Source organism: Carettochelys insculpta, chromosome 3, assembly GCF_033958435.1.
Source record: "Carettochelys insculpta isolate YL-2023 chromosome 3, ASM3395843v1, whole genome shotgun sequence".
Taxonomy (NCBI): Eukaryota; Metazoa; Chordata; order Testudines; family Carettochelyidae; genus Carettochelys; species Carettochelys insculpta.
The window spans coordinates 11,567,313-11,592,151 of NC_134139.1; the positions used below are offsets into that span (position 1 = coordinate 11,567,313).

At 42.7% G+C, this 24,839-nt stretch overlaps 1 protein-coding gene across 2 annotated transcripts in view; it reads right to left on the reverse strand.

Annotated features, from left to right (window-relative positions):
* The window catches only part of PAK5 (p21 (RAC1) activated kinase 5), an 88,620-nt gene that overhangs the window by 18,401 nt on the left and 45,380 nt on the right, over positions 1-24,839 (reverse strand). For both annotated transcript variants that reach the window (XM_074988467.1, XM_074988466.1), the window contains 3 exons: positions 19,655-20,452; positions 6,242-6,733; positions 4,741-4,874 (listed from right to left, as the gene is read on the reverse strand). In XM_074988467.1, coding sequence (XP_074844568.1) covers positions 4,741-4,874; positions 6,242-6,733; positions 19,655-20,452 — 1,424 coding nt within the window. The remainder of the gene's footprint in view (positions 1-4,740; positions 4,875-6,241; positions 6,734-19,654; positions 20,453-24,839) is intronic.

Consider the following 24,839-nt stretch of genomic DNA (forward strand, 5'->3'; position numbering starts at 1 on the left):
AAAATATAAACAGATATAAATAGTTTAATATAATATAAAAAGAAAAATCACATTATAAGAACCACCCTTCTCTTAAAATAAAACATTTTTGTGGTTAAGTTGATCCCTGTCTGTCGTCTCTTCTGGGGAACGGTGCAGCTCGTCACACACTCTGAAAACCCCACTGGACTAGGTCCCGTAACAATCGGCACAGGTTGCGGGGTAAAACCTGGGGCAGTGTCTGGCCACTGGTGGAACACCTTAAGTAGCCTTGTAGCCTTTTGGTTGCTTCTGAGCTGTCCACGCAGTTTAGCATCGTTAGTTTTGAGAGTGGGATGTGATTAGTGAGGTTAAGCACCACCAGTCCCTAGTTACCAGGAACCTTTGCCTCACACAGAAAGGCCGACAGCCACCAAGGGCCTGGAGGCAGGGTGTATGGGGGCCTGGCTCCATGGCCTGCAAGGGGAGGAGCTTTGGGCAGAAGGAGTGGGCCAAGGGCAGTCAGACCTTAGCGCTGCCTTGAGTACGGTGCTGGCTCATGCAGAGCAGTGGAGTGACCCTCCTGTGGTGTTTCAAAGGGGCCCAGAGCTTTTGGATGTCAGCACTTCTCCTTTGGCAGCAGTGGTGTCTGGGAGCTCCAAGATCCTTTGAAATGACAGGCTCCTTTGCAATTGTCACCCTTGCCCCTCCCCCTCCATTGGTGGGCTTGCCCTCACAACAAACGAAACACTGAGACACGGAAATAATCTTGAGACGCAATGTCTTCACTCTGTCTTTACGCTGTGCTTCTCTTCTGAAATGTGACAATGCAAAAATGATACTTCCTTGCTCAACAGATCTATTCCCTGTCCAAATCATGTCTCTTGACTTGGATAACAAAAGTAAAATTCGAATTTTGTGTGCAACTTTTAGTTCTGCAGGGTCAACACAGAGAAAAAAGTCAACTGGATGGTCTTCTTTTCTGAGCATTCTGAACTTGTACAGGTTGAACCTCTCTAGTCTGGCACCCTCAGGACCTGACCAGTACCAGACAACAGAATTTGGCAGACCACAGGAGGTCAATATTATCTAGCAGTATTACCAAACACTTCCACTGTTTACTGGGCTCTTGGAAGACATTTGGGGTAAATTACAGCTAAATAGTAGCACAGAACACTGACAGCCAGGACTGGTGGCTGTAAACATACTTTATGGGACCACAGGAAACGTGGCCATGAGCACGATAAATGGTCATCTGGATTACTAAAACCATGCTGGATTATAGATGCTGTCAGACGAGAGAGTTCTGGACTAGAGAGGTTGAATCTATACCACATTTTTTACTTAGCTTCCAAGTGTTACATCTGTGTAAATCCATTTACACCAGAAAGGCTGCAGAGATGCCACTGCAGGCAAGCTGAAGGATCTAAAGACAATGGGGCTGCACAGGGCCTAATCTGACCAAGAGGTTCTTTGTTACTGGTGATAACGTGTGAGAAGGAAGTGGTCTGGCTCTCAGCTCACACACTGAGTTAGCAAGGCCGGGAGCCTTCTTATTTGTAACTAGAGTAAATTTTATGTGCCAGTCACTGACAGATGACAAACCGGGAACACTCTGGTGCCACTTTGGTAATCACTTACCAGAGCAGAAATGCAGTTATGTGTATTTAAAAAAACTGAACAAGTATACTATTTGGATGTTGGAGCATGGGGAAAAGTTTTAAAAATGGAGTCGGACTGCAGCATTAAATACACATCATGCACAGTGCAATGTAATATTTTTAGTTAGTCAACTTCTTTTATTTGTTCTTACATTTACAGAAAGCTCACTATTTGCCAGGGAGAATAAATCACCACTGGAGATGGAGTCATGAGAGAATGAGCAAGGGAAATGATACTTGGATTTTCAAGCAAATACAGCATGTGGACTCGTGTCCTGCGTGTAACTGTTTTAGGGTTATTTCCTTTCCTCTTAAGTCTTTTACAAATAAACATTAAAAATGATTTTTTAAGCAGCACCTCATTAATTATGTGGTAAGAGATTGTTGTCCAGTCATCATTTACAAGAAATATTCATGGAAAATGAAGACTGTCACATCGCTGAACCATCATTATACCAATGAAATTGAAGTCAGTTAATGAACTGTAAGCCTTCTTATCGCGTGCTCGATCACTGCAGCCTTCATCCACAGAACTTCCTGTAGCGGTCATTCAATGAGAGAGGTAGAAACAATCCATATTTCATTTGTGACTCACCACTCACCTTATGTTCTCGGCAAACCAATAAAAGACACTATATTTCTGTCTTGCTGGCCAAAGTTTCCTCTATAATATTAGCACAAAAATGCCCACCAAAGAGACTTTTGCTTTTACTCTGTTATGTCAATGTTACAACATTTCAGCAAAATTGTTGGGGGATAGGGCATAAAAAGTTGGACAAGATTCAGGAAAGATTCTTGTAGTTGCAAAAAAATTATGACATCTTAAATAGCAGTTTTACGTAAACATCTGTTTGACATTAAATTCCTGTCAAAGATATCTGGCAGAGTGATTCAGATGTTTTGGCGGTAGCATAGTTAACTTACATATTAAGTACTGTCTCCACTGATATGCAAAAAAAAAAAATCATATCTACAATTCCTCCTTACTAGTGACCCGACCATGCCTCTACATTGTCAGATAACTTTTATGACTGAATTACTACTTGTTACTAAACTGGGAGTCCTCTTCTTTGGGTCTAATTAAATTTCCTGCACATAGCCCATGCTAGTTGTGTGGTTTTGATGCAAGGAGAACATAAAACACTTTTACCTTGTCTGCCTTCTTCCCGAGTGCTGGAGAAAAGTTGGGTGGACAAAAAGACTAACAGATTTTTTGGAGCATAAGCTTTAATGGACAAAAACCCGCTTCGTAAGATGCATCTGATGAAGTGGGTCTTTGCCCATGGAAGCTTATGCTCCAAAAAATCTGTTAGTCTACAAAGTGCCACTAGACTTCTTGTTGTTTTTTCAGACACAGACTGACACGGTTACCTTCGGATAGAGGACATATGTTAGACAAAAATCTAATCTCTCCAAAAGTTGGAAGACAAAGAGTCAGGAATTCCCTTTAACCTTTGGCATCCACTGAAGTAATTATGCTGATTAGGGTTGTAATTTCTTTTCACTGAAATAAGCATACCAATACAACCCCTAATGTTGGTGCAATTACAGTGATATGAAAATTCTGACAGTACAATATCTTATTTCCATTTCTGTATGGCTGTGTCCACACTTGCACTCCTCTTCTGAAAGAGGCATGCAAATAAGGGAAATAAAAATGTAAATGAGGTGCAGGCAGATTTACATATCTGGCACCTCATTTGCATATTATTCTCTCGAAGGAATTAAAGCTGTGTAGACATGGTTCTTTTGAAAATAAACCCCCTCTTCCTAAAAAAAAAAGTAGGAAGGGTTCTTTTGAAGATGCAATTTACTTTTGAAAGAGCCACATCTACACTACTTTTCTTCTTTCAAAAGAAGAATATGCAACTGAGGTGCCAGAAATGTAAATCTGCACTTCATTTGCATTTTTGATTTCCCTCATTTGCATGCCTCTTTCAAAAGAGGAATGCAAGTGTAGACACAGCCTATGGGAAAGTTATACCAGCATCTTTATATACTGCAAGGGGGAGACTGTACCATTTTGGCTATACCAGTTAATGTAGTACATCTTCTGGTTAATGTAGTATATCTTCTGTATTGAGGCAAGGCCCTGAGCTGCTGTGATGTACAGAGAAAGAATTCCCAACACAAAGAACCTATGTTGACATTTGCTTAGTTTTCTCTTAACACGTACATGCCCACAACAGAGTTTTCTGTGTCTTTATCCGATATGGCTAGTAATAAATGCTAGAGACAGGATAATGGGCCAGATGGAACACTGCTCTGGTCCCATGTCCTTTTCACCACAATAGTTGAGTGACCACAGTTATAGTTAATAGCTAAAGGGCCAAAACATGGCTGCACCACCACAGGTGCATTGTGGGTCAGAGGGCTGAGGAAGCCCCTTTCCTCTCAGGGTTCTCATAAGGGTTATAACCCTGAAACAGCCTGTACTCTGCAATGCATAGCGAAGGAGGAAAAGGTATCTGTGGCAACGGAAATGTAGCAAGCTTGAGGGAACATAGCTGTGAGGCCCAGGGAGGAAGGCCAGGCCTGGATGGCACTCACCATAACCTTTGGCAATGACCTAACAGTAGCTGCCAATAGCATGCTCTTGCCTTGCATCTCTCGAGGATGTTGCTTATTCCTACACTTAGAGCTACATGGTTATTGTATGAGAAACACAAGCCCCTGGACTCAGGTTTTAGCAGCTAAAGGAGGACTTTCTATTCACCTTTTAATAGAGTTGATCAGTATAAAGGTAGAAAAATGGAGCTGTGGCACATTGAACATTTTCAGATATTTTAAGTGGCTTCCAGATTCCTCTGACAGAGTTTTTGCATTTTGTCAGGAATATGAACTTATTACATTACAGACCTGCCTGCTGATAATACCAAGCCATGTTTAAATCACTTAGTAGTTTCCATCGAGAACTTACAGTGGGAAAAAGCAGACATAGATTGCAGTTTGTGTCACTTTTGCTAATATTGCCTCTCCCTTCTGTAAACTGATAAGCATGGGCAAGACAAAGCCAGATATTCCTTTTTGCTTGAGTAGAAGCACAAGTTTTGCTGCACCTTTGAAAGAATGAGTGCATTCAATACTAAAGTACTGTACAGATGATGTGAGCCAAACATACCTCGTGTGAGTCACTATGTCTGTCAAAGCACCGCCTTCCAGAAACTCCATAACAACCCACAACTCATCGCCCACAAGATAGCTGTTGTACATGTCAACCACATTTTCATGATGGTAATCCCTCATTATCACCACCTAAGCAAAAGACAAACACTGCATGAGTCACTGGAAACTTCTGACTCAACCATTTTTCTTTGACCTCTGCTTTCAAGAAATGCTATGCTGTAACACCTTGGCTAAACCTCTAAGCCTAATCACACCAGCTAAATAGATTTATAAATCCAAAACAGTCATTTCTGAAAGATGAAGTATAATTTTTAAATCACATTTGGTGGATATTAGCTTTCTTTTGAAAATATAAACAAGGATGGTTATTTACCATATTTTGCCTGTTGCCTCTTTTTTTAGTACAACATATTGTATCCAGTCAGTCATGCAAAGCCTTTTTCATGGGGTCACTCAGGCCAGTGTGCAGAGAATTAAAAATCCAAACACCTAATCATATATAACTTACTTGTGATCCAGCTAAACCATCAGTAGGGGCCAGAGAAGAGCAACAAGGGTGACCAAAGGTCTAGAGAACATGAGCTATGAGGGAAGACTGAAAGAACTGGGCTTGTTTTGTTTAGTTTAGAAAAGAGAAGACTGAGAAGGAACGTGATAGCAGTTTTCAAGTACCCAAAAAAGCCTTACAAGGAGGAGGGAGAAAAATTGTTCTCTTTGGCCTCTGAGGACAGGACAAGAAGCAATAGGCTTAAACCACAGCAAAGGAAACTTAGGTTGGACATTAGGAAAAACTCCTTAAACACTGGAATAAATTGCCTAAAGAGCTTGTGGAATCTCCATCACTGGAGATATTTCAGAGCAGGTTAGACAGACATCTATCATGGATGGTCTAGAGGGTGCTTGGTCCTACTGTGAGGGCAGGGATTGGACTTCATGACCTCTCGAGGTCCCTTCCAGTTCTGCTGTTCTATGTTTCGGTATGGAATTCATTCTCTGGTACCGACATACCAAGCAATAGGGCCAATCCACTAGATCATTCCTTGTGCTGTTGAGCAGGAGTGGGCACAATAAGGCAAGGAACGGCAAAGCCTTGTCTGCACTGGGGTGCCAAGGAACATATCCTGAGACAGGTACAAAACCCCACCTCCCTTCTCTGTGCAACATGGAACTGGGAGACTGTCTCAGAGCACCTCCATATTCAAGGCAACTATGCTGGGCTCCTGACAAAGCGACGACTGAGTCTGAGGGAAAGGCAGAATATCAAGTAAAATGAAGTTTGACATTTGTTTATAAAAGTGACAGATATTTTGCTTCACGGACAATCAGAAACATGCCCGCAGTAAAGGCAACTCCCCAAGACGGAGACTGTGATTCAGGTAGCTACGCCAGCACACACCGTCCTAGTGGTGGAAGACTTAACCGTTGGGCACCGAGGGGTTACCATTTAGTTCCGCTGATCACTAACCTGCAGAACTGTTGCCTTGTCCAACACTTACCTCATTGAAGAGCAGTTCTCTTCTCTGCTGCTTCCTGAGATCCATTTTCTTCACTGCAACTTGCTTTCCGGTGTGCTTCTCAGTGGCGATGCAAACAATCCCTGTGGAGCCTTCTCCGATTTTGATAAAGCTGTCCAAGTACTCCCTGGGGTCGCCGGGGCTGACAACGAGCTGGAGGGCAGCTCTGAACTGTTCATGGGACACCCTGGAGGGCTGCTGATCTGAGGATGAACCCCAGCTAGGTGGGGGATACACACTTGATGTGACACTTGGGGAGCTTGGGTAAGAAGCCGTGGAAATATAATGAGAGCTTGGCTGGAGGGCAGGCTGGTGATAATGAGAAGCTTTGTGATAGATGGAAGGGTACTGGAAGCTACTACCTGAACAGATAACTTTGCTTTGACTTTGAGGTAGCTTTGTAGGGCCTCTGGGGTAGGTATCTGATCCAGAGAGTGGTGGGCTAACTACCATCTGTGCTCGATCATAATCCACCTGCAAAAAACGGAAACAAGGCAAAGTTAATGTGTTGTGTTCCGCATTGATCAGTGGCTGAAAATACCTGCTGGCATTAGGACCATTGTAAACCTTATGTTACCCATGAAATCCGACCTCCTTGGTACCATGTTGTGGCTGCCTCCAGAGTGATTTCTCGTTTTTGAAGTCCCAGTCTGGCTTTGCTACTTCCTCATTTTGGTGCACATTTCATTTAAAAATAAAAGCTCTCCTCACAAACCCACCTGACACTGTCATTCCTCACCTCTGGCTTGGTTTTCAACATGTTTCACTCTCAGGACTACCAGGAGGAACCTCTAAAATGGTCTACAGACTGTTGCTGGAGAGGTGATTTGTAAAAATCCCTAACGATCACTTTATTTATTATAGGGTTAGGATTAAGAGGAACACACATAATCTATTCATACCCAGCATCATGACTTCTCTTAAAGCTTGCTGAAGTTTGAGGGGAAGTGCTCTATGTAACCTAAATACCTATTCTTTTTAAAGTGACACTCTGGTAATTTGTTGCTGAGAATATAAATATTTTTCAAATTGTCAGTTTGGTGCACTCTGACCAAAAATGTAGTTTTTAAGGCTGGAAGGAATCACTGGATCATTGTAGTCATCTCCCAAAGGCCAAAGAATTTCACCTAGTTACCCCCCTATTGAGGCCAATCATTTGTGTTTGATTAGCACATACCTTCCAGAAAGGCATCCCAATTTTGATAGAGTGGCTCACCACTTCCTTTTGGTTAGTTACTCTCCTGGTTAAAAATTTGGGCCTTATCTCTAATTTGAATTTACTTGGCTTCAATGTCCAGCCCTTGGTTCTTGTACCTCTAGGTTGCCAATGAGTCACCTCTCAAGCTTCTTTTCTAAAAGATAAACAGATTAAGATCAAGTTTCTTCTTGTGTTAGCTCCTCCCTTCTCCAGCCACCTTCTTCTCCCTTTTTCTCTACAAAAGCTGAAAGGAGACACTGAGCTAGACTCTCCCTTTGTTTTCATAGAGTAAGTCAGGAGAAGCACGTAAGTCTAAAGCTACCTTTTTCTGCTCATCAGCTCCAGGGCTGAGGGGAGATCACAAGTTCTGGAAATCAAGCCCTGAATCCTGCAAAGCGCACTGTTTGCAAAGAGGACCATAAAGACATCACACAGGGCAGCCAGTGAATCTACCCTCTCCTGGTTGGCAGAGTTGCAAGGAACAAACAGCTGTCACCATCATTCAGTCAAAACGGCTATGGCTATGGACATGCAGGGTTGTGACATACACTTTAGATGACAACATAGGGTTCACGGTACAACAGTTCTGCCAGCTGCCCATATCTGTTCACAACACACTGAGTGCACAAGCAGTGATTACTGCGATCTGGGGCTCTGTTAAGACTTGTGTGTAGGTGGTATCCAGCACTCATTATCCACCTGATGTCTGTGCCGCATTGCCACCCTTACTGCCATGCTAACACCAAGCTATCTGTATAACAAGAGGTAAAGAGATGCATGTGGAAGCCATAGGCAATGCACAAGTTTTATAGGCCCTGCAAAACCCAAGAGCTATGCTACATATTCTTGACTGTCATCTCCACACACAAGGTAAATTGGACAACCTCGCCAGCTGCAAATTTCTTCCCCTGCTGGTCCAACTTTCATTCCTTCTAGTTACTGGCCGTTTCCTACTGATGGCAGAGCAGACACTGCTCTGTGTATGTAGAGATTGCTCAGCAACACTAACCTTAGCTTCTTCCAACTGCACTGAGTAAGACCTTTAGGCTCAAACAACATCAGTACGTTCATTTCAAATGCCTAACTTATAGGATTCATGTACCACAATTCTTCAGGTTCTTCTTTACAGATCTCCACACTGGCATTGTACTTACTGTTCTTCCTGACAATGTGAGCACAAAATGGGCAAATGTTAGAATAGATTAAACAAAACATAAGCAGAAGCCATGAAAGTTTGCACTAAGACTGTGCCCCTGGGGTATGAAGGAGACTTGTGATTGTGTGAGCCTGAGAGGGGTGTTTGGTCTTCACAGTTTTCGAAACAGGTTTCCTTCAAGCAAGGCATAATGAGCACCACGAGTTCTAATTTAATTTACCATTTCTTAAATGATTTTCCAGGATCACAAACTACTTTACTGCAGCATCACCCGACCCCTAATTTTCCTTTGAAATCCAAGACAATCTGAGAAGAAATTATCTCAACAGGAGACTTTAAAAAACAAAACAAAAAAAAAAAAAAAAGAAAACCCAACAGCAAGCATCATTCCCTTGATGGAAAAAAAGTAATAATACACGCCTTATTTTCACATAAAAGTTCCTTTGCCTTATAAAGTTTCTCCAAGCTTCTTCTATATAAAGTAAATGACGTTTTTTATATTCCCAGACAAAGATTGTTACTCATCCTTGCCTCTATTCAAACTGAAAATGTAGGGGTAAAAATACATCTAAGCAAATGTTTGGAAAATAATCTGATTTTAAAACATAGGAAAAATAGCTCATGACAATGTGTGTAACATCGGTGAGGAGGGCGGGGGATGCTCAGACACAGGCTCATGATGTAGCACAATTACAAATAATTATGCCTATGAATTCATTTAATCAATCAGTTCCACTGACGGCGTGCAGGGGTGGACAGGGCACAGAACTCTGCTCAGTTCTCGGTTGCTACTATTACTGCTGGCTGTCAGCCAGGAGTCCCCTGATCCATGTTAGTTAAGTGCACATTAATCTGAATTTGGCAGCGTAATCAAGGACCCAACTGAACTGTGAAATTGAATTCTGCAGTGGAACATCATTTGACCATTTTATGCTAAGACTGAAAAAAAAAAAAAGCTGCCGCAGCATCAATTTATCACTGTAGTCTGCTGCACAGAGAGAAGCAGTTTGCAGCTAAAATCTACCCGTGGGGATGGGGGAACCTCAACGTACAAAATTATATCAATGTTTTGCAACATTTCCTCTCACATGCAGCTTTGTGCAGGAGGAGGGCTGGCATGCTCTTGAAGGGCTGCTTAAACAGTCATTTTTGAAATGGGAAGTTGGATCCTTCTTCAACGTGGGTCTTTTGAGTCATTGCAACCCATAATAAGTAGCAGCATGTACAAAACCTCCAGCCAGCATCTTACTTAAAGTCACAACTTCCTGGAAGGTGATTTTTTTTATGCAAGGTAGAGATACAAATAATTATAATAATGCTCTCATTTGATCCACCGAGCAGTTTTCTCTAAACTGCAAAAGGCTAAAGGATCTCTGCTGCTACCAATTAATTAATTTGTAAAGTGCCCATGTGCTCTGGTTAACTATTAACAAAATGAGTTTGAACTAGCGAGTGGCTTATTTTGAAATCGGTAAACCTCATTCTACGAGGCATAGCACCTATTTCAAAACAGCTATTTCAAGATTGGTGCTGGTAGGACACGGCAAAGAACCTATTTCGAAAAAGTGATATTGCATCCAATGCCTGTTTCAAAAACAGATCTATATGTGTAGACTCTGTATACGGAAATAGCTAAGTGTGATTTCGAAATACAGTTTGGTGTGTAGCAGTGCTTGATGTACAGCAATGAATATATCTTCTGGAATAGCTTATTTCAAAATAAGGCTGCTGTATAGACATACCCTCAGCTCAATGATTTAGCCATAAATAAAATTATTTGAGATTTAAACTTAGGGATGCTATTTGTTTTCAGAACTTCAAAATGAAAATGAAAAGGGTCAGACAGACTTCTGCAATATATGGTGTATTTGTGAATATGGTCAGTAATACAGCCTACAATGAAATTCAATACTATTCATTTCATGAACACCATGAAAGGTTAAAAAATACATATGAAAAAGCCATTAAATCAGCTAACTTTTCATTATTAGCTGTGTTGTAATTCTTCATATCACTGCCAGATCAACTAGATGCTATTTCATTAACGCTGCTATTCATATTACTGTATTCAATTAGCCTCCCAAAGGAAACCCTTTAAAAGCCCATAAAAAAACTCAACACAAGCCCCATTCAAGATCAGGTCAATAGGGCAGATTAGGTTCTGACATGAAATCCATCAAAGTGCTGCAGCGTAATGGAATACCCTTCTGCTGCTGTGTGGGCTGGTTCATTGACTCACAAAATTACTCAAATGTGTGCATGCTCATTTCAACACTGAGGCCTTTCAGTTGTTACGAAGATGTTTGAAGTCATTTTAGCTTTTGTGCTGATGACAGTAATATATATTTTGTAACATCAGCAATTACAGCTATTTAATGTGGTATTAGGTAGAAACACCTGCTAATTCACATGGGAATGAAGACCCTGATTCTGCAACATGGTCCATGTGGGCAGATATTGCACCCATGTGGAATGCCAATAAATTAGTCCTGGAAGTAGCCAACAAGAGCACTGTGAAAAGGCACCGTGAAGGAAATTGCTGCCCCAGTCCCTCAGCTGAAGAATTTATCTCATGGAAGGGGACCAAGGTGGAAGGACAAATGTCCTAATACGGAATCTGCCCCGCTTGCCACAGATGTAGAATGGGCTCATCATTTTTCATGAATCTAGTCCTGCCAGGAGGCAGGGCCACAGAAGGACACAGGGAGGCTATGGTGAGATGGGATCGTAGCATTAGAAATAACGATAGCTAGTTATGTGGTGACCAAGAACTTCTAGGTGACTTGCCTGCCAGAGGCAAAGGTTGGATGCCTAACACAGGGCCCACAGCACTAACCCCCTCACATGTCCTAACTCTTTGCTCCAGCCTGGAGCCTCCTCCCAAATCTGAATCCTTGGCCCCATCTCCCAGCTCAGAGCCCCTGCCTGTACCCCAGACTGCTGATCTCTTGCCTGAGGTGAGTGATTAACATATGGGGGGAGGCCTTATTTTAGAAGATAAGATGAAGGAGGTAAATTAATTATTAAGCTGACGACAGGATGTTTTTGCTAAATAAGAGAAGTACATAGGCCAGTAGGCCAAAAAGACAGAATGTCTGAGCAAGCCAAGATAAGAGAAAGGACACCCAGGGAATTATTTGCTATGAACTAGATAATAATTGACTAAATAAGTTAGGAATAAAGAGATAAAACACAGAGAAAGTCAAAACAGGGGCAGCACAAGCACAGGGGATGCGGCAGAGGGTTCTTGTACCAAGAAAGCAAGCCAACCCTAAAATGTTTAAGGCAGTGCACAGTAAATGCAATCAGATGTGTAAATGTATATAAGGAGAGAGAGTTTCTGTGTAATTTTGGGGCTATGTTTACCTTCCACCTCCCTGCATGTGAACTTGATCAACTCACTACAGCACTGCTGAATGCTAAAGAAAGGTACCAAAGTGACGAGTTCTGGAGTCGAACTGAGTTCTTGGGAAGATGAGTGGAAAGAGATCTCGGAGGGAACCCCAATCGGTTAAATACTTGACTACGGCTACATGGCATCCCCTGTATGGAAACAGCTTTTGACATAATGGGCACACTATCCAAGAATCCCTGTAAACCTTATTGCATGAAGAGTACAAGGATACCCTGACATAGGGCTTTATTTCAGCACGTGACACTGTTTAGACAGCCTACTTCGAAATCTACTTGAAAAAATCTGCGCAAGTTGCATAACGCAAATTGCATCACTTATTTCGAGGTTAGGGCACCATCTAGACATAGCCCTTGTGACTACAATAAAATTAAGTTGAACGCGCTAATGGGTGGAGCAATATCATTAACTAGCAGAGTGATGTTAACCTTTAAAAGGGGAATTTTAAAAAAAGGGAAGAGGGTTAGTCCAAACAAGCCCCCAACAAGTGAGTAAATTAAAATCCTTACACTCTCCACAGATGCTCCTGTGTCATAGAACAATGGAGTTTCTAGCGATGTGTGTATACCTCTGCTAAAGAGAAAGCAAGAAGCTAATACAAAACAGCATGATTAAATTGTCATCATCACTTGGGCTGTGGACACACTACCTGCTGCTTTTGGAGGCGGCATGCTAATGAGCCACTTTGGCAGATGCTAATGAGGTACTTCCATGAATATGCAGTGCCTCATTAGCATAGTGGCAGCCACGTGTGCTTTGAAATTGCTGGTTTTAAAATGCATGCCGCCTGTGTAGCCAGGGCCTTTCGAAATGACTCTCCTGATTTCAAAAGCTTCTTCTTTCCAAAACCAAATAGGGGCTTTTGAAATCAGGGGGTTATTTCGAAAGGCCCCTGGCTGGACAAGTGGCGTGCATTTTGAAACCAGCACTTTCGAAGCATGTGTGGCTGCCATTATGCTAATGAGGGGTTGCATATTCATGACAGCACCTCATTAGCTTCTGCCAAAGTGGCTCATTAGCATGCCCTTTCCAAAAGGAGGGGGTAGTGTGGCCACAGCCTTGCTGATTACCTGCTCTGTTTATCCCATCTGAAGGACCTCTATTGGAAGACAGGCTACTGGGCTGGATGGAATTTCGTATGGCCATTGTTATATTTAAATGGAAAGATTCAGTAGATTACTAAAAGCCAAACAGGTATCCTTCAAAAATGGAAATCCAGCCCAAGTGACGCTAAGGGAAAAGTAGCAATAATGTGAAATAGAAGTTTGGAGGGCTATGAGGGGGTTTGAAAAGCAAATAGACAAAGACTTTTAAGCAAATAACAAGAAATGTGTATACCAGAAGCAAGGAACCTGTGAGAGAACTGGTGGGTCTTTGAGACAGACAGGGAACAAAGGGAAATACTTAAGGATATTACAAAGAAGCACAGTTTTTTGGATCAGCCTTCGACATAGGAGAAGATAAAGCAAACCTACATTTTGAAGCTAGAAAAGCTGCAGCACTCTCAGAGATTGATGCTCTGCTTAGCCTCTCATGACTCAAGAAGAATGAGATAAGTAGTAAAACTGAAAGGTGACACATCTGAAGCTGGGAAAAGCACAGCACACATAATTAAGCTTTGGAACTCACTGCTATAATGCATCATAAATTAGTATCCTTATGAAAAACATATTTATTTAAACATCCACAGCTCCATTAGCTAGGAAACAAAATGCGTACAGGACATAAACCCTCCTTATAGAATCATAGAATCATAGAATAGTAGGACTGGAAGGGACCTTGAGAGGCCATCGAGTCCAGCCCCCTGCCCCCACAGCAGGACCAAGCACTTTCTAGACCATCCCTGAAAGCCATCTGTCTAACCTCTTCTTAAATATCTCCAGTGATGGAGATTCTACCACCTCCCTTGGCAATTCGTTCCAGTGTTTGATCACCCTGACAGTTAGGAACTTTTTCCTAATGTCCAGCCTGAACCTCCCCAGCTGCAATTTAAGTCCATTGCCTCTTGTTCTATCCTCAGAGGCAAGGAAGAACAAGTTCCCTCCCTCTGCCTTATGACACCCTTTTAGATACCTGCAAACTGCTATCATGTCCCCCCTCAGTCTTCTCTTTTCCAAACTAAACAAGCCCAATTCTCTCAGCCTTCCTTCATAGGTCATGTTCTCTAGACCTTTGATCATTCTCATTGCTCTCTTCTGGACCCTCTCCAATTTCTCCACATCCTTCCTGAACTGCGGTGCCCAGAACTGGACACAATACTCCAGCTGAGGCCTAACCAGCGCAGAGTAGAGCGGGAGAATGACTTCTCGTGTTTTGTTCACAACACACCTGTTAATGCATCCTAGAATCATGTTTGCTTTTTTTGCAACAGCATCACACTGTTGACTCATATTTAACTTGTGGTCCACTATATTTAACTTGTGGTCCCTAGATCCCTTTCTGCTGTACTCATTCCTAGGCAGTCCTTTCCCATTCTGTATGTGTGACACTGATTGTTCCTTCCTAAGTTGAGCACTTTGCATTTGTCCTTATTAAACTTCATCCTGTTTACCTCAGCCCATTTCTCCAGTTTATCCAGATCCTTTTGAATTATGACCCTATCCTCCAAAGACGTTGCAACCCCTACCAGCTTGGTATCATCTGCAAACTTAATAAGTGTACTTTCTATGTCAATATCTAAATCGTTAATGAAGATATTGAACAGAACCGGTCCTAAAACAGACCCCTGAGGAACCCCACTAGTTATACTTTTCCAGCAGGATTGAAAACCATTAGTAACTACTCTCTGGGTACGGTTATCCAGCCAGTTGTTCACCCACCTTATAGTAGCCCCATCTAAGTTGTATTTGAGTAGTTTATTGATAAGTATATTATGTGAGACCGTGTCAAATGCTTTACTGAAGTCTAGGTATATCACATCCACCGCTTCTCCCTTATCCACAAGACTCGTTATTCTATCAAAGAAAGCTATTAGATTGGTTTGACATGATCTGTTTTTAACAAAACCATGCTGGCTGTTCCCTATCACCTTACCACCTTCCAATTACTTACAGATGATTTCTTTAATGACCTGCTCCATTACCTTTCCTGGCACAGAAGTTAAGCTGACTGGCCTGTAGTTTCCCGGGTTATTCTTGTTCCCCTTTTTATAAATGGGTACTATATTTGCCCTTTTCCAGTCTTCTGGAATCTCTCCTGTCTCCCATGATTTTCCAAAAATGATTGCTAAAGGCTCAGATACCTCTTCTATCAGCTCCTTGAGGATTCTAGGATGCATTTCATCAGGCCCTGGTGATTTGCAGGCATCTAATTTTTCTAAGTAAATTTTAACTTGTTCTTTTCGTATTTCAACTTCTAAACCTACCCCTTTTTCACTAGCATTCTCTATGTCAGGCATTCCTTCAGATTTCTCAGTGAAGACCGAAACAAAGAAATCATTAAACATCTCTGCCATTTCCTAATTCCCTGTTACTGTTTCTCCCTCGTCACTGACCAATGGCCCTACCCTCTCCTTGGTCTTCCTCTTGTTACCAATGTATTTGTAAAAAGCCTTCTTGTTTCCCTTTATGCTTGTGGCTAGCTTGAGCTCATTTTGTGCCTTAGCCTTTCTAATCTTGCTCCTGCACACTCGTGTTGTTTGCCTATATTCATCCTTTGTAATTTGTCCTAGTTTCCATTTCTTATACGATTCCTTTTTTAGTTTGAGATCATGCAAGATCTCCTGGTTAAGCCAAGGCAGTCTTTTGCCATGTTTTCTATCTTTCCTACGCAGCGGGATAACTTGTTTTTGGGCCCTTAATAATGTCCCTTTGAAAAACTGCCAACTCTCCTCAGCCGTTTTTCCCCTCAGTTTAGCTTCCCATGGGACCTTACCTATCAGCTGTCTGAGTTTACCAAAATCTGCCTTCCTGAAATCCATTATCTCTATTGTACTGTTTCCCTTCTACCCTTCCTTAGAATTGTGAACTCTATGATTTCATGATCGCTTTCACCCAAGCATCCTTCCACTTTCAAATTCTCAATAATTTCCTCCCTATTTGTTAAAATTAAATCTAGAACAGCTTCCCCCCGGTAGCTTTTTCAACCTTTTGGAATAAAAAGTTGTCTGCAATGCAATCCAAGAATTTATTGGACAGTCTGTCCCCTGCTGTCTTGGTTTCCCAACATATACCTGGATAGTTGAAGTCCCCCATCACCACCAAATTCTGGGCCCTGGATGATTTTGTTAGCTGTTTAAAGAAAGCCTCATCCACCTCTTCCACCTGGCTAGGGGGCCTGTAGTAGACGCCTAGTAGGACCTCATCCTTGTTTTTAACTCCTCTGAGTCCAACCCAGAGACTTTCAACCCGTCCATCTCCTACGTCCATCTCCACCTCTGTCCAGGTGTGTACATTTTTAATATACAAGGCAACACCTCCTCCCTTCTTTTCCTGCCTGTCCTTCCTAAGCAGGCTGTACCCTTCAATACCAACATTCCAATCATGAGTATTATCCCACCAAGTTTCTGTGATGCCAACGATATCATAGTTGTATTCATTTATTAGTACTTCCAATTCTTCTTGTTTATTTCCCATACTTCCTGCATTTGTATATAGGCATCTCAGACATTGATTTGGTCTTGCCTCCCAGTTTTGCCCTGGCCCTCTTTTTACTCTCCCAGTGTAGCCCATACTCCCTCCCATTTCAAGTTCATCTCCCAGGTATCCATGCTCTCCACTTACCAGCAGGCTTTGCTCCCCTGCCCCCGTCGAACCTAGTTTAAAGCCCTCCTCACTAGGTTAGCCAGCCTGTGTCCGAATACGGTCTTCCCCCTCCTTGAAAGGTGAACGCCATCTCTGCCTAGCAGTCCTTCCCGGAAAAGGATCCCGTGGTCAAAGAAACCAAAGCCTTCCTGGCAACACCATCTACGCAACCAAGCATTCACCTGCAGGATACACCTGTCTCTGCCTGGGCCCCTACCTCTGACAGGCAGGATTGAAGAGAATACCACCTGCGCCCCAAACTCCCTAACCCATGCCCCCAGAGCCCTGAAGTCACTCTTGACCTGCTCAGCGTCACACCTCACAGTATCATTAGTGCCCACATGGATGAGAAGCATGGGATAGTAGTCAGAGGGCCAGATAATCCTCGACAATGCCTGCGTAATGTCTCGGATATGGGCCCCTGGCAGGCAGCACACCTCCCGAGAGGAAATGTCAGGGCGACAGATGGGCGCCTCTGTCCCCCTCAGAAGAGAGTCTCCAACCACCACTACTCTATGTTTCCTTCTTGCAGGGGTGGCAGCAGACTTCCCAGCCTTGGGGGTACGAGGCTTCGCCTCTTCTGTACAGGATTGTTCAGGTCAAGTTTGACTTTAGTGGGCTTTGGATCAAATCCCTCACTGATGGAGGTGAGGAAGGAACTTTCCCTGCTTCTGATTGAAGCAGATGGTATGTACTCCACTGTTGGCGATGTGACACTTTTTGGTTGGACCACCAGTCTCATGTAGCAATGAGGCAGCATATTTGTGCAAAGATCCACCATCCTGGATCCCATTGTAAAGCTGGGAGTTAAATACATAGTGCCAAATACACCCCCGGTATTACACCACTGAATTCATTTAATCTATGCCGAGGGATGAATCAGAGGTACATGGTACATCAGATGACACAGCTACAAGTTAATGCTGAACCAAATCTACCCTTCAGACTTATTAGCTATAATGACTTTCTTTCTTGCCTGTTTTTTAAAGCCGTGCATTTTGCATTGGCAGATGTTTTCAATATTTACTTTTTTCCTTTTAATTATACTTTAAGGGCAAGCTCAGTGGTAAGATATCTGATTCTTATTTAGTAAACTCATTTAATAAGCCATTGTCTCGCTAATGCCTCTCTGAAGAGGAAACTCTCTAGCAATCTTCCGTAGACAAAAAAAAACCAAAAAAAACCCACAACTGCTGTTCAGTTCCTGGAGCTGCGGATGAGGTAGGGAATTGTAACTGCAGCACAGAATGGTGAATCATCACGTATCAGTGCATCAAGGTTGTAGGAGTGTTTTCAGCATTCTAGGGAGTGCAGAGCTAACAATGAATCTTGCAGGGAGGTACGTTTTCAGTGCACTGTTCCTTATACAAGACCCCTCTATCTAGAGTCCTGCTTAAGGAACAATCCTTAGGCATTTGCAGGCCTGGTGACAGTGGGGGAACAGGGGTGCGGGTAAGGGTGCACTTGCCCCCAGGCCCAGCATTTCAAAGGGGCCTGCAGCTCCAGCTGCTGCCATTGCCAAAGTACACAAGATGCTGTTAGATGCAGGACAGAGAAAAGATCAGCTCTAACATGAAGGATTTTACCTGAAATGATGATTCGAGTGACAAATGTGATTTGTAACGTAATAACAACAACATATGGAGATACACCTCTCATAGAGCTGGAAGGGACCTCAGGAGGTCATTGAGACTGGTCCCCTGCCCTCTTGGCAGGAGCCAGCACCACTAACAGTTTTTTTTTTTAAATCTATTTACCTGAGATCTCTAAATGGCCTCCTTAAGGATTGAACTTACAACCCTGGGCTTAGCTGGCTAATAGCTCAAACTACTGAACTATCCCTCCCCCAAACTGCTCTTAATAGATTAGATGTAGTTGGTGTGTTTTGTTTATTTTAGATTAGTAAGTTGCTCTGATCTGTCTGTTTCACTTGCAATCACTTAGACCCTATTTAGATACTCAAGAAAAACACCTGTATTTATTAGCCAACACAGTGTAAATAACTGTTACCTTGGCAAGAGGTGGGGGAGAGTTGACAACTGTGCATCTCTCTCTCTCACTGATAAAGGGGACAAACCTTATGAGCTTTTCTGAGTAAAAGTTTTATAAATAGTATGACAGGTTTCTTTGAGGTTTTGGTCCTATTTGGGGCTTTGTTTCTGGGTGCTGTCAGCTCCCCTATAGCTGAGCTCTTCTAGAGCTGCTATCAGTGTCTGTGTTACTCTGCTAGGGAGCTGTTACCCCAACTCTGTCTCTTTACTGGGGGAGACCAGAATTTCTAGCCCAGCAGGACAGGATGATGGGGAGCCCCTGAGGGCATATGTGAGCTCAACTGAATGAGCAGCACATCAGATGACAGACTCATGGGGACCTCTGTGATCCAACATGTGACAGAGAGGTCTATCCTGCTTTTGACAGTCTGTCCTGAGAGAGGCAATTGCAGTTGTGAGCAACCCCAGGCAGTGAGACACCACAAGTTAATGGACTTTCAAGGGCTAACAATTACACGCTATAAAATTCAACTATATACACCTACACCTTTTCATTAGCATCCCTTGGAAATCCTTTAATGTACAGCCCTTTCCTCAGCGTTATAGAGGAAAAATAAAAGAACACAGCCAAGATGTACAAACTGAGGCACCTAGGTCCCAATTCAGACACCTGAGGAAAAGCCGCCTGGTTTTCAAAGGTATTGACTTCTGAGCACTTGCAGCTTCCAGTGAAGTCAATGGGACCTAAAGGTACAGAGACCTTTAGGAAACCTGGTCACTTTCGCTCAGGTGCCTAGCTATGGGTTCAGGTGCTCAGCTTAGTACACTTGGAAACTGTTGGCTACAATGGGAAAGTGCTGGTCTGTAATGATAACACCGACGGAGGTTAACTTTACCTTTGGAATGCCCGCTGCAGTTTCCGACAAGCGCGGGTAGGTGTATGAACTATAGGAATGTCCTTGCTGATTTGCTTTAAAAGCACTAGCTCCATAGGGCATGGCTGGTTCCTGAAGACCTGAACCTGATCTGGATCTCTGTCGCATGGCTGGCTGAGGACTTGTCTGGTTTACATATGACGACTTTGGTCTTTTGTCATAGTCATCCTTGTCCGGTCCATTTCCCCAGTCACTATCATGGTATTCCAGTCTCTCTTGAGCGCACTCAGTGGGCACTGAAGTGCTAGACAGAGCAGAGTGAAAGGGTTCTCTGTAGTCTAGAGAGGATCCACTAGGAATCCTCTGATATTCCAATGTGAAGCCACTGTAGTCAATTACTTGGGTTTTTATTTCCATGTGTGTACGATAATCTGGAAGGAACCTTGAGATATCTGACTTCAGGGGCCTGAAATCTGAATAATAGGTGTCTTTAGGTTTTGCTTTCATCATGTGCCCATTTTGTTTTGGGGTGAAGTCACCTGGGCAGTATCTGTCTAACTCGTCCCCATAAAGGCTCTTGTCTCTGTATTTTTCAATGGCATAATCCGCCGTGGTGTCCGACTCACTGGAATACTGAGAATATGTGATATAACCATTTTCTTCCTGGTGGCTTTGTACATGGTTTGAGTTTCCTTGATGTGGTGTTGGAGGACTTTCCTTCCGGAGAGAATTGGAGCGTGTCACTGAGATATTGTCAAATTCTTCTAGCAGGCCATTGATTGAAGTATCTGGCTGAGGTTTATTTCCTCTAACAATAGTCTGGGAACAGAAAAATGCTTTGATTAAATACAGTTCTCAGTTTAATATCTGCCTGATAAAATCTCTGAACAAAATGATCTTACTCATCTAAGAAGCAATACATTCCCAGGTTATGTTCTGTTCTTCTATGAGGGATCTCACTGGGAGGAAACATTAATTTTTTTTTCCAATAAATACTTTCCTGCAGAATCATGTGGGCTACATCTACACTAGAAGCATCTGTCTATGGAAGTTACTGATGGAAGAGATGTTTTGACAAAACTTCTGTTGACAGATGGTATCTACACATAAAAGTGGATTGATCTTTTGATCTGCTCTGTTGACAAAAACCCGAAGCATTTATAATGGGTTTTTTTTGTCAACAGCTTCTGTCAACAAAATGCATTTTGTGCATAGATGCTCTGCGAGTCTTGTCGACAAAACCTCAGTTTTGCTGATAAAACTCTCTAGTGTAGACGTAGCTGTGGAGACTGGTGCAATTATATCCTCAGATTACTGAAAGAAAAATGATTATAAATGTCTCAGTTTTGGGAGCCTAACTTATGACACCTTAAAAAGGGTTGAATTTTCAGAGGTAGGATACTTAGCTCTCAAAAAATGGAAGCAACCCTTGAAAATTTCAGGATTATTATATTCATTATTTGCTGCTTGTCTGCATCCAGCAAGGCTAATAATCTGAAGATGGTGTACAGCATGTGGATAAGCTAAAAGAAAACCATTTCACCTTCTGATTCACTTACACACTTTACTGTGGAAAAAGTGTCAGAATGCAAATCAGTGGCATTGTATTGAGCATTGTTTTCTTTCAAAACAAGATTTGTGAATTTAATAGAATCTCCCTGAGTAATTACACTGGAGTTCATCTAATATTAGAGACCCATGGGGGGAAATAAAAATAAAGAGTAAAACCTAAACACTTATTTCTCATGGGATGTACAAAGGGGTCATTCACAGCTTTCTGCAGTCCACTTGGCTACAATAATATCTTTAATTAACCAAGTATCTTTTGAAGGGCTAAATTATGGACCTGGGACTTCTACAGTGTGGGAGCTAGGTGGCTGGAGGAGGCTGTTCCAGAATCCTAAATGCTGCACACACATCCTTCCTCTCTTCTCTATGTCCCCAGAAACATTTCTACCACCCTGGAGATGGAGTGCCTTCTGCAGCTGGGACAGAAGGTATGAGCCCCCTCTCCTTCACACCATTCAACCACACAACACCTGCTCCCTACTAACTCCAACCCAGGATGATGGGCCTCATAAATGGGATTGTAGGACACCCATAAAATCAGCTACGCTATGCTTGATTTTGATGCTCATCTATCAGTGGTGGGGACTGTTTTCTGACTCATTACAGTGATCACAGTCACATATGATTATAGCCACTATATTAATATTGATTAATCATCAACTCTGATGGTGTGGGTCAGAAAGAACCACCATGATGTGTGTACGTTTCCTGTGAGAATGAGATGGATTCATTACATGCGAGCTGGTGTGAATCACCGTGACTCTGAGTGATGTTAAATTTACTTTGCGGATTCACCCCAGTTGAGTATATGGGGCTGTATTTTTAACTTGTTGAGTCAGTAAATAGAACTTAGTCAGCGGAGGAAGACATCCTATAATGACTGCACTTTTGTGTTTTCAGTCTGTGTCTTTATGATGTGCCATGGAGTATGGCTTCAAGGGGCCTTCCAGTGCTTCATTACACAGGGAGGCTGAGGCGGGGAGATGCTGGGTCCCTAACTGCATGGATCATCCCCACAAAGAGGTGGTCCCTAGAAAGAACCACACAGTTGCAATCCCAAGACTCCAACAACTGCTCTGGAACCTTAGTGAGAAAGTCTCCTTCCAAGATCTGATCCCCACTGACTTCCTCTGGGCTCAGCCTGGCTACTGAGGTTATGCAGTGGCTTTAAGTGCAGACCTAGCTTCATCTGAAGCACAGCTGGTGGATGCTGGGTTTGAAACGTAGACTTGGGCACTGTGCCCAACTCGGTTTAATTTCAGCCCAGACCAAGGAGGCTTTCCCAGGAGTGCACAACCCCAGCATCCTAGTGCAACTCATGCCAAGTCATATGGACTGTGCTGACTGGACACAGAAAGGAGACATCTGTGAAAGGAGGAACTATCAGCAAAACCCAAGCTTTTGGGTTATAAATACTTCTAGACCATGGCACTCACTCAGTTGCAGAAGTTTAGTTAGCAGATGAAGGGAATGTAGCCAATGTGATGCTGTCTGGACCACTTCAAAATGTTTGGTATGATATTGCTCAGAACCCCACTTAAAATATGCATTCAAGCTGGCCTCAATCATCATTATACGGCCTGTAAACTGGCTGAAAGGACAAAAGCCAATGGGTGTCTTATTGTCATGATCATCATTACTAGCGGCTAAAGAGTATTATTGGTTAGCACAGGTTAACATTTTCATAAGCACTTTTTTCAGTTAAGAGCTACAATCCTGTCAACTTTCAGTAGGAGGTAGGTCAGCAGTGGATAACCTGTGTCCACAGGCCACACATAGCCCATTGGGTTTCTATGTGTGGCCCATAAGACATTTGATTACCCACGTGTAGGGTTGCCAGATTCCACTGGTTTCCACCTGCATGGTTTTTTTCCTACCAGTGTTATTAACGTGATCTGTGCATAAAGCAAGGGCACACAAAGTGAGGTATGAATTGATTGCACACAACGTTGACTATGAGAACCACGTGTTCTCTCTGCAACCAAACAAATTACTGCTATGGTTCAACCAGTACACCCCACGAACACTATACAAGCAAGCAAAGTTAGCAAAACTACCCTAACCCAAGAGACTGTCTTGGTTATGACAATCTTGTGACCCATTGAGATGAAGGAGAGCCATTCATGTGGCCCACTCACTGGCCTAGGTTGCCCAACACTGATGTAGGTGCTTCTGCAAATTGTATAGCCAGTTGTTAACCCGAAAGAGCTTACAAACTAAACAGACTACAAAAAAATGGCATGGAAGTCCCAGCAGCTGTGCTCTGGGTAGAACTATATTTGTCTTGTCATCCATAGCTATGGACATTGAAAGGTAGATAAGAGAGATATCAGCAGAAGAGACAGACCCTTGACATAGTTATGTCTGCCTGCCTATATTCCAAATGTTTAATGTTTTACTGGCCTAAGGCTGCATTTGTAGGCTTTGAAGGAAGATTAAATGGTGCTGTATCAGTAGGGAAAGTGTCCACTTGGGTCTCACTGTGCTTGGCTGGGTTTTACTGATTTATTCCTTTGATTTGTACACTGAGCCTACTGACAAATGTTTAAGGGCATAACCATCCTTCCCTATTGGAGGGGACTGTGAAGGAAAAGGCGATAAACTCTATGGGCTTGTCTACAGTAGCCCCCTCCTTCGAAGGGGGCATGTAAATGAGCCCAAACGGAGAAGAGCAAGGAGGTGCTGTGCTGCAGATGAAGCACCTCATTAAGCTAATTCTTGCTGCAGGAGCTTCAAGGTGGGGAGGGATAGCTCGGTGGTTTGAGCATTAGCCTATCAAATCTAGGGTTGTGATCTCAATCCTTGAGGGGGCCATTTAGGGATCTGGGGCAAACAAATTTTGGGGAAAAAAAAAAAGATAGTGTTTGGCGCTGCCAAGTGGTCAGAGGAGTGGATTCAATGACCTCCCAAGGTCTTCCAGCTCTATGACATGTATATCTCCATAAACTGCGTGCAGTAAAGGTGCTAAGCAGTATTGCTAATGGATTAGTGCAGTCACTTTGAGGCATCACACCCAAGACATGTTGTGATTACTGGGACAAACAACTGATTCTGGTTGTAAGCTTAAGTACAAAAAAAGTGTGTGAAAGTTAATAACAAGTTACAATAGCCACTAACTTTTTGCCTTCTGGGAAATTAACTGTGGAAAATAGGTCCAGATGTTTTAAATAATTAACATAATGTTCAAGTGCAAGAAAAGTAGCTAGAGATACTGTTCAAGCCTATACAAAAAGGGATTAATGGATGGTTTAAATAGTGTTGAAATCATACTTGGGAAAAACAAGAGAATGGGGAAATGGAAATTAATTAACCAAAATTGGTGTGGCAGATATTAGGTCTACCTGATGGACAGAATAATGAGGGTAAGAACTACACCATGCTGTACATGACCTTTGGCTTCTTAAAAGCGGATTTTGAAAAAAAAATCATCTCCCATCTCACCTTGCATCCAAGCTCCTAGCTCACACATCGTATCCACTCGTCTACTCTACCCCACAAGAGAGGGGACAGACCAGACCGAAGGATCTTCTCCCTGGCTGGAAGGCCAGCAGGCCTTGCTCTTTCTTAAGGAACTTTGTTTTGCACTTCTGATTCCTGAAAGACATCATAGCATCCTGACACCTGTCCTCAGCCCATC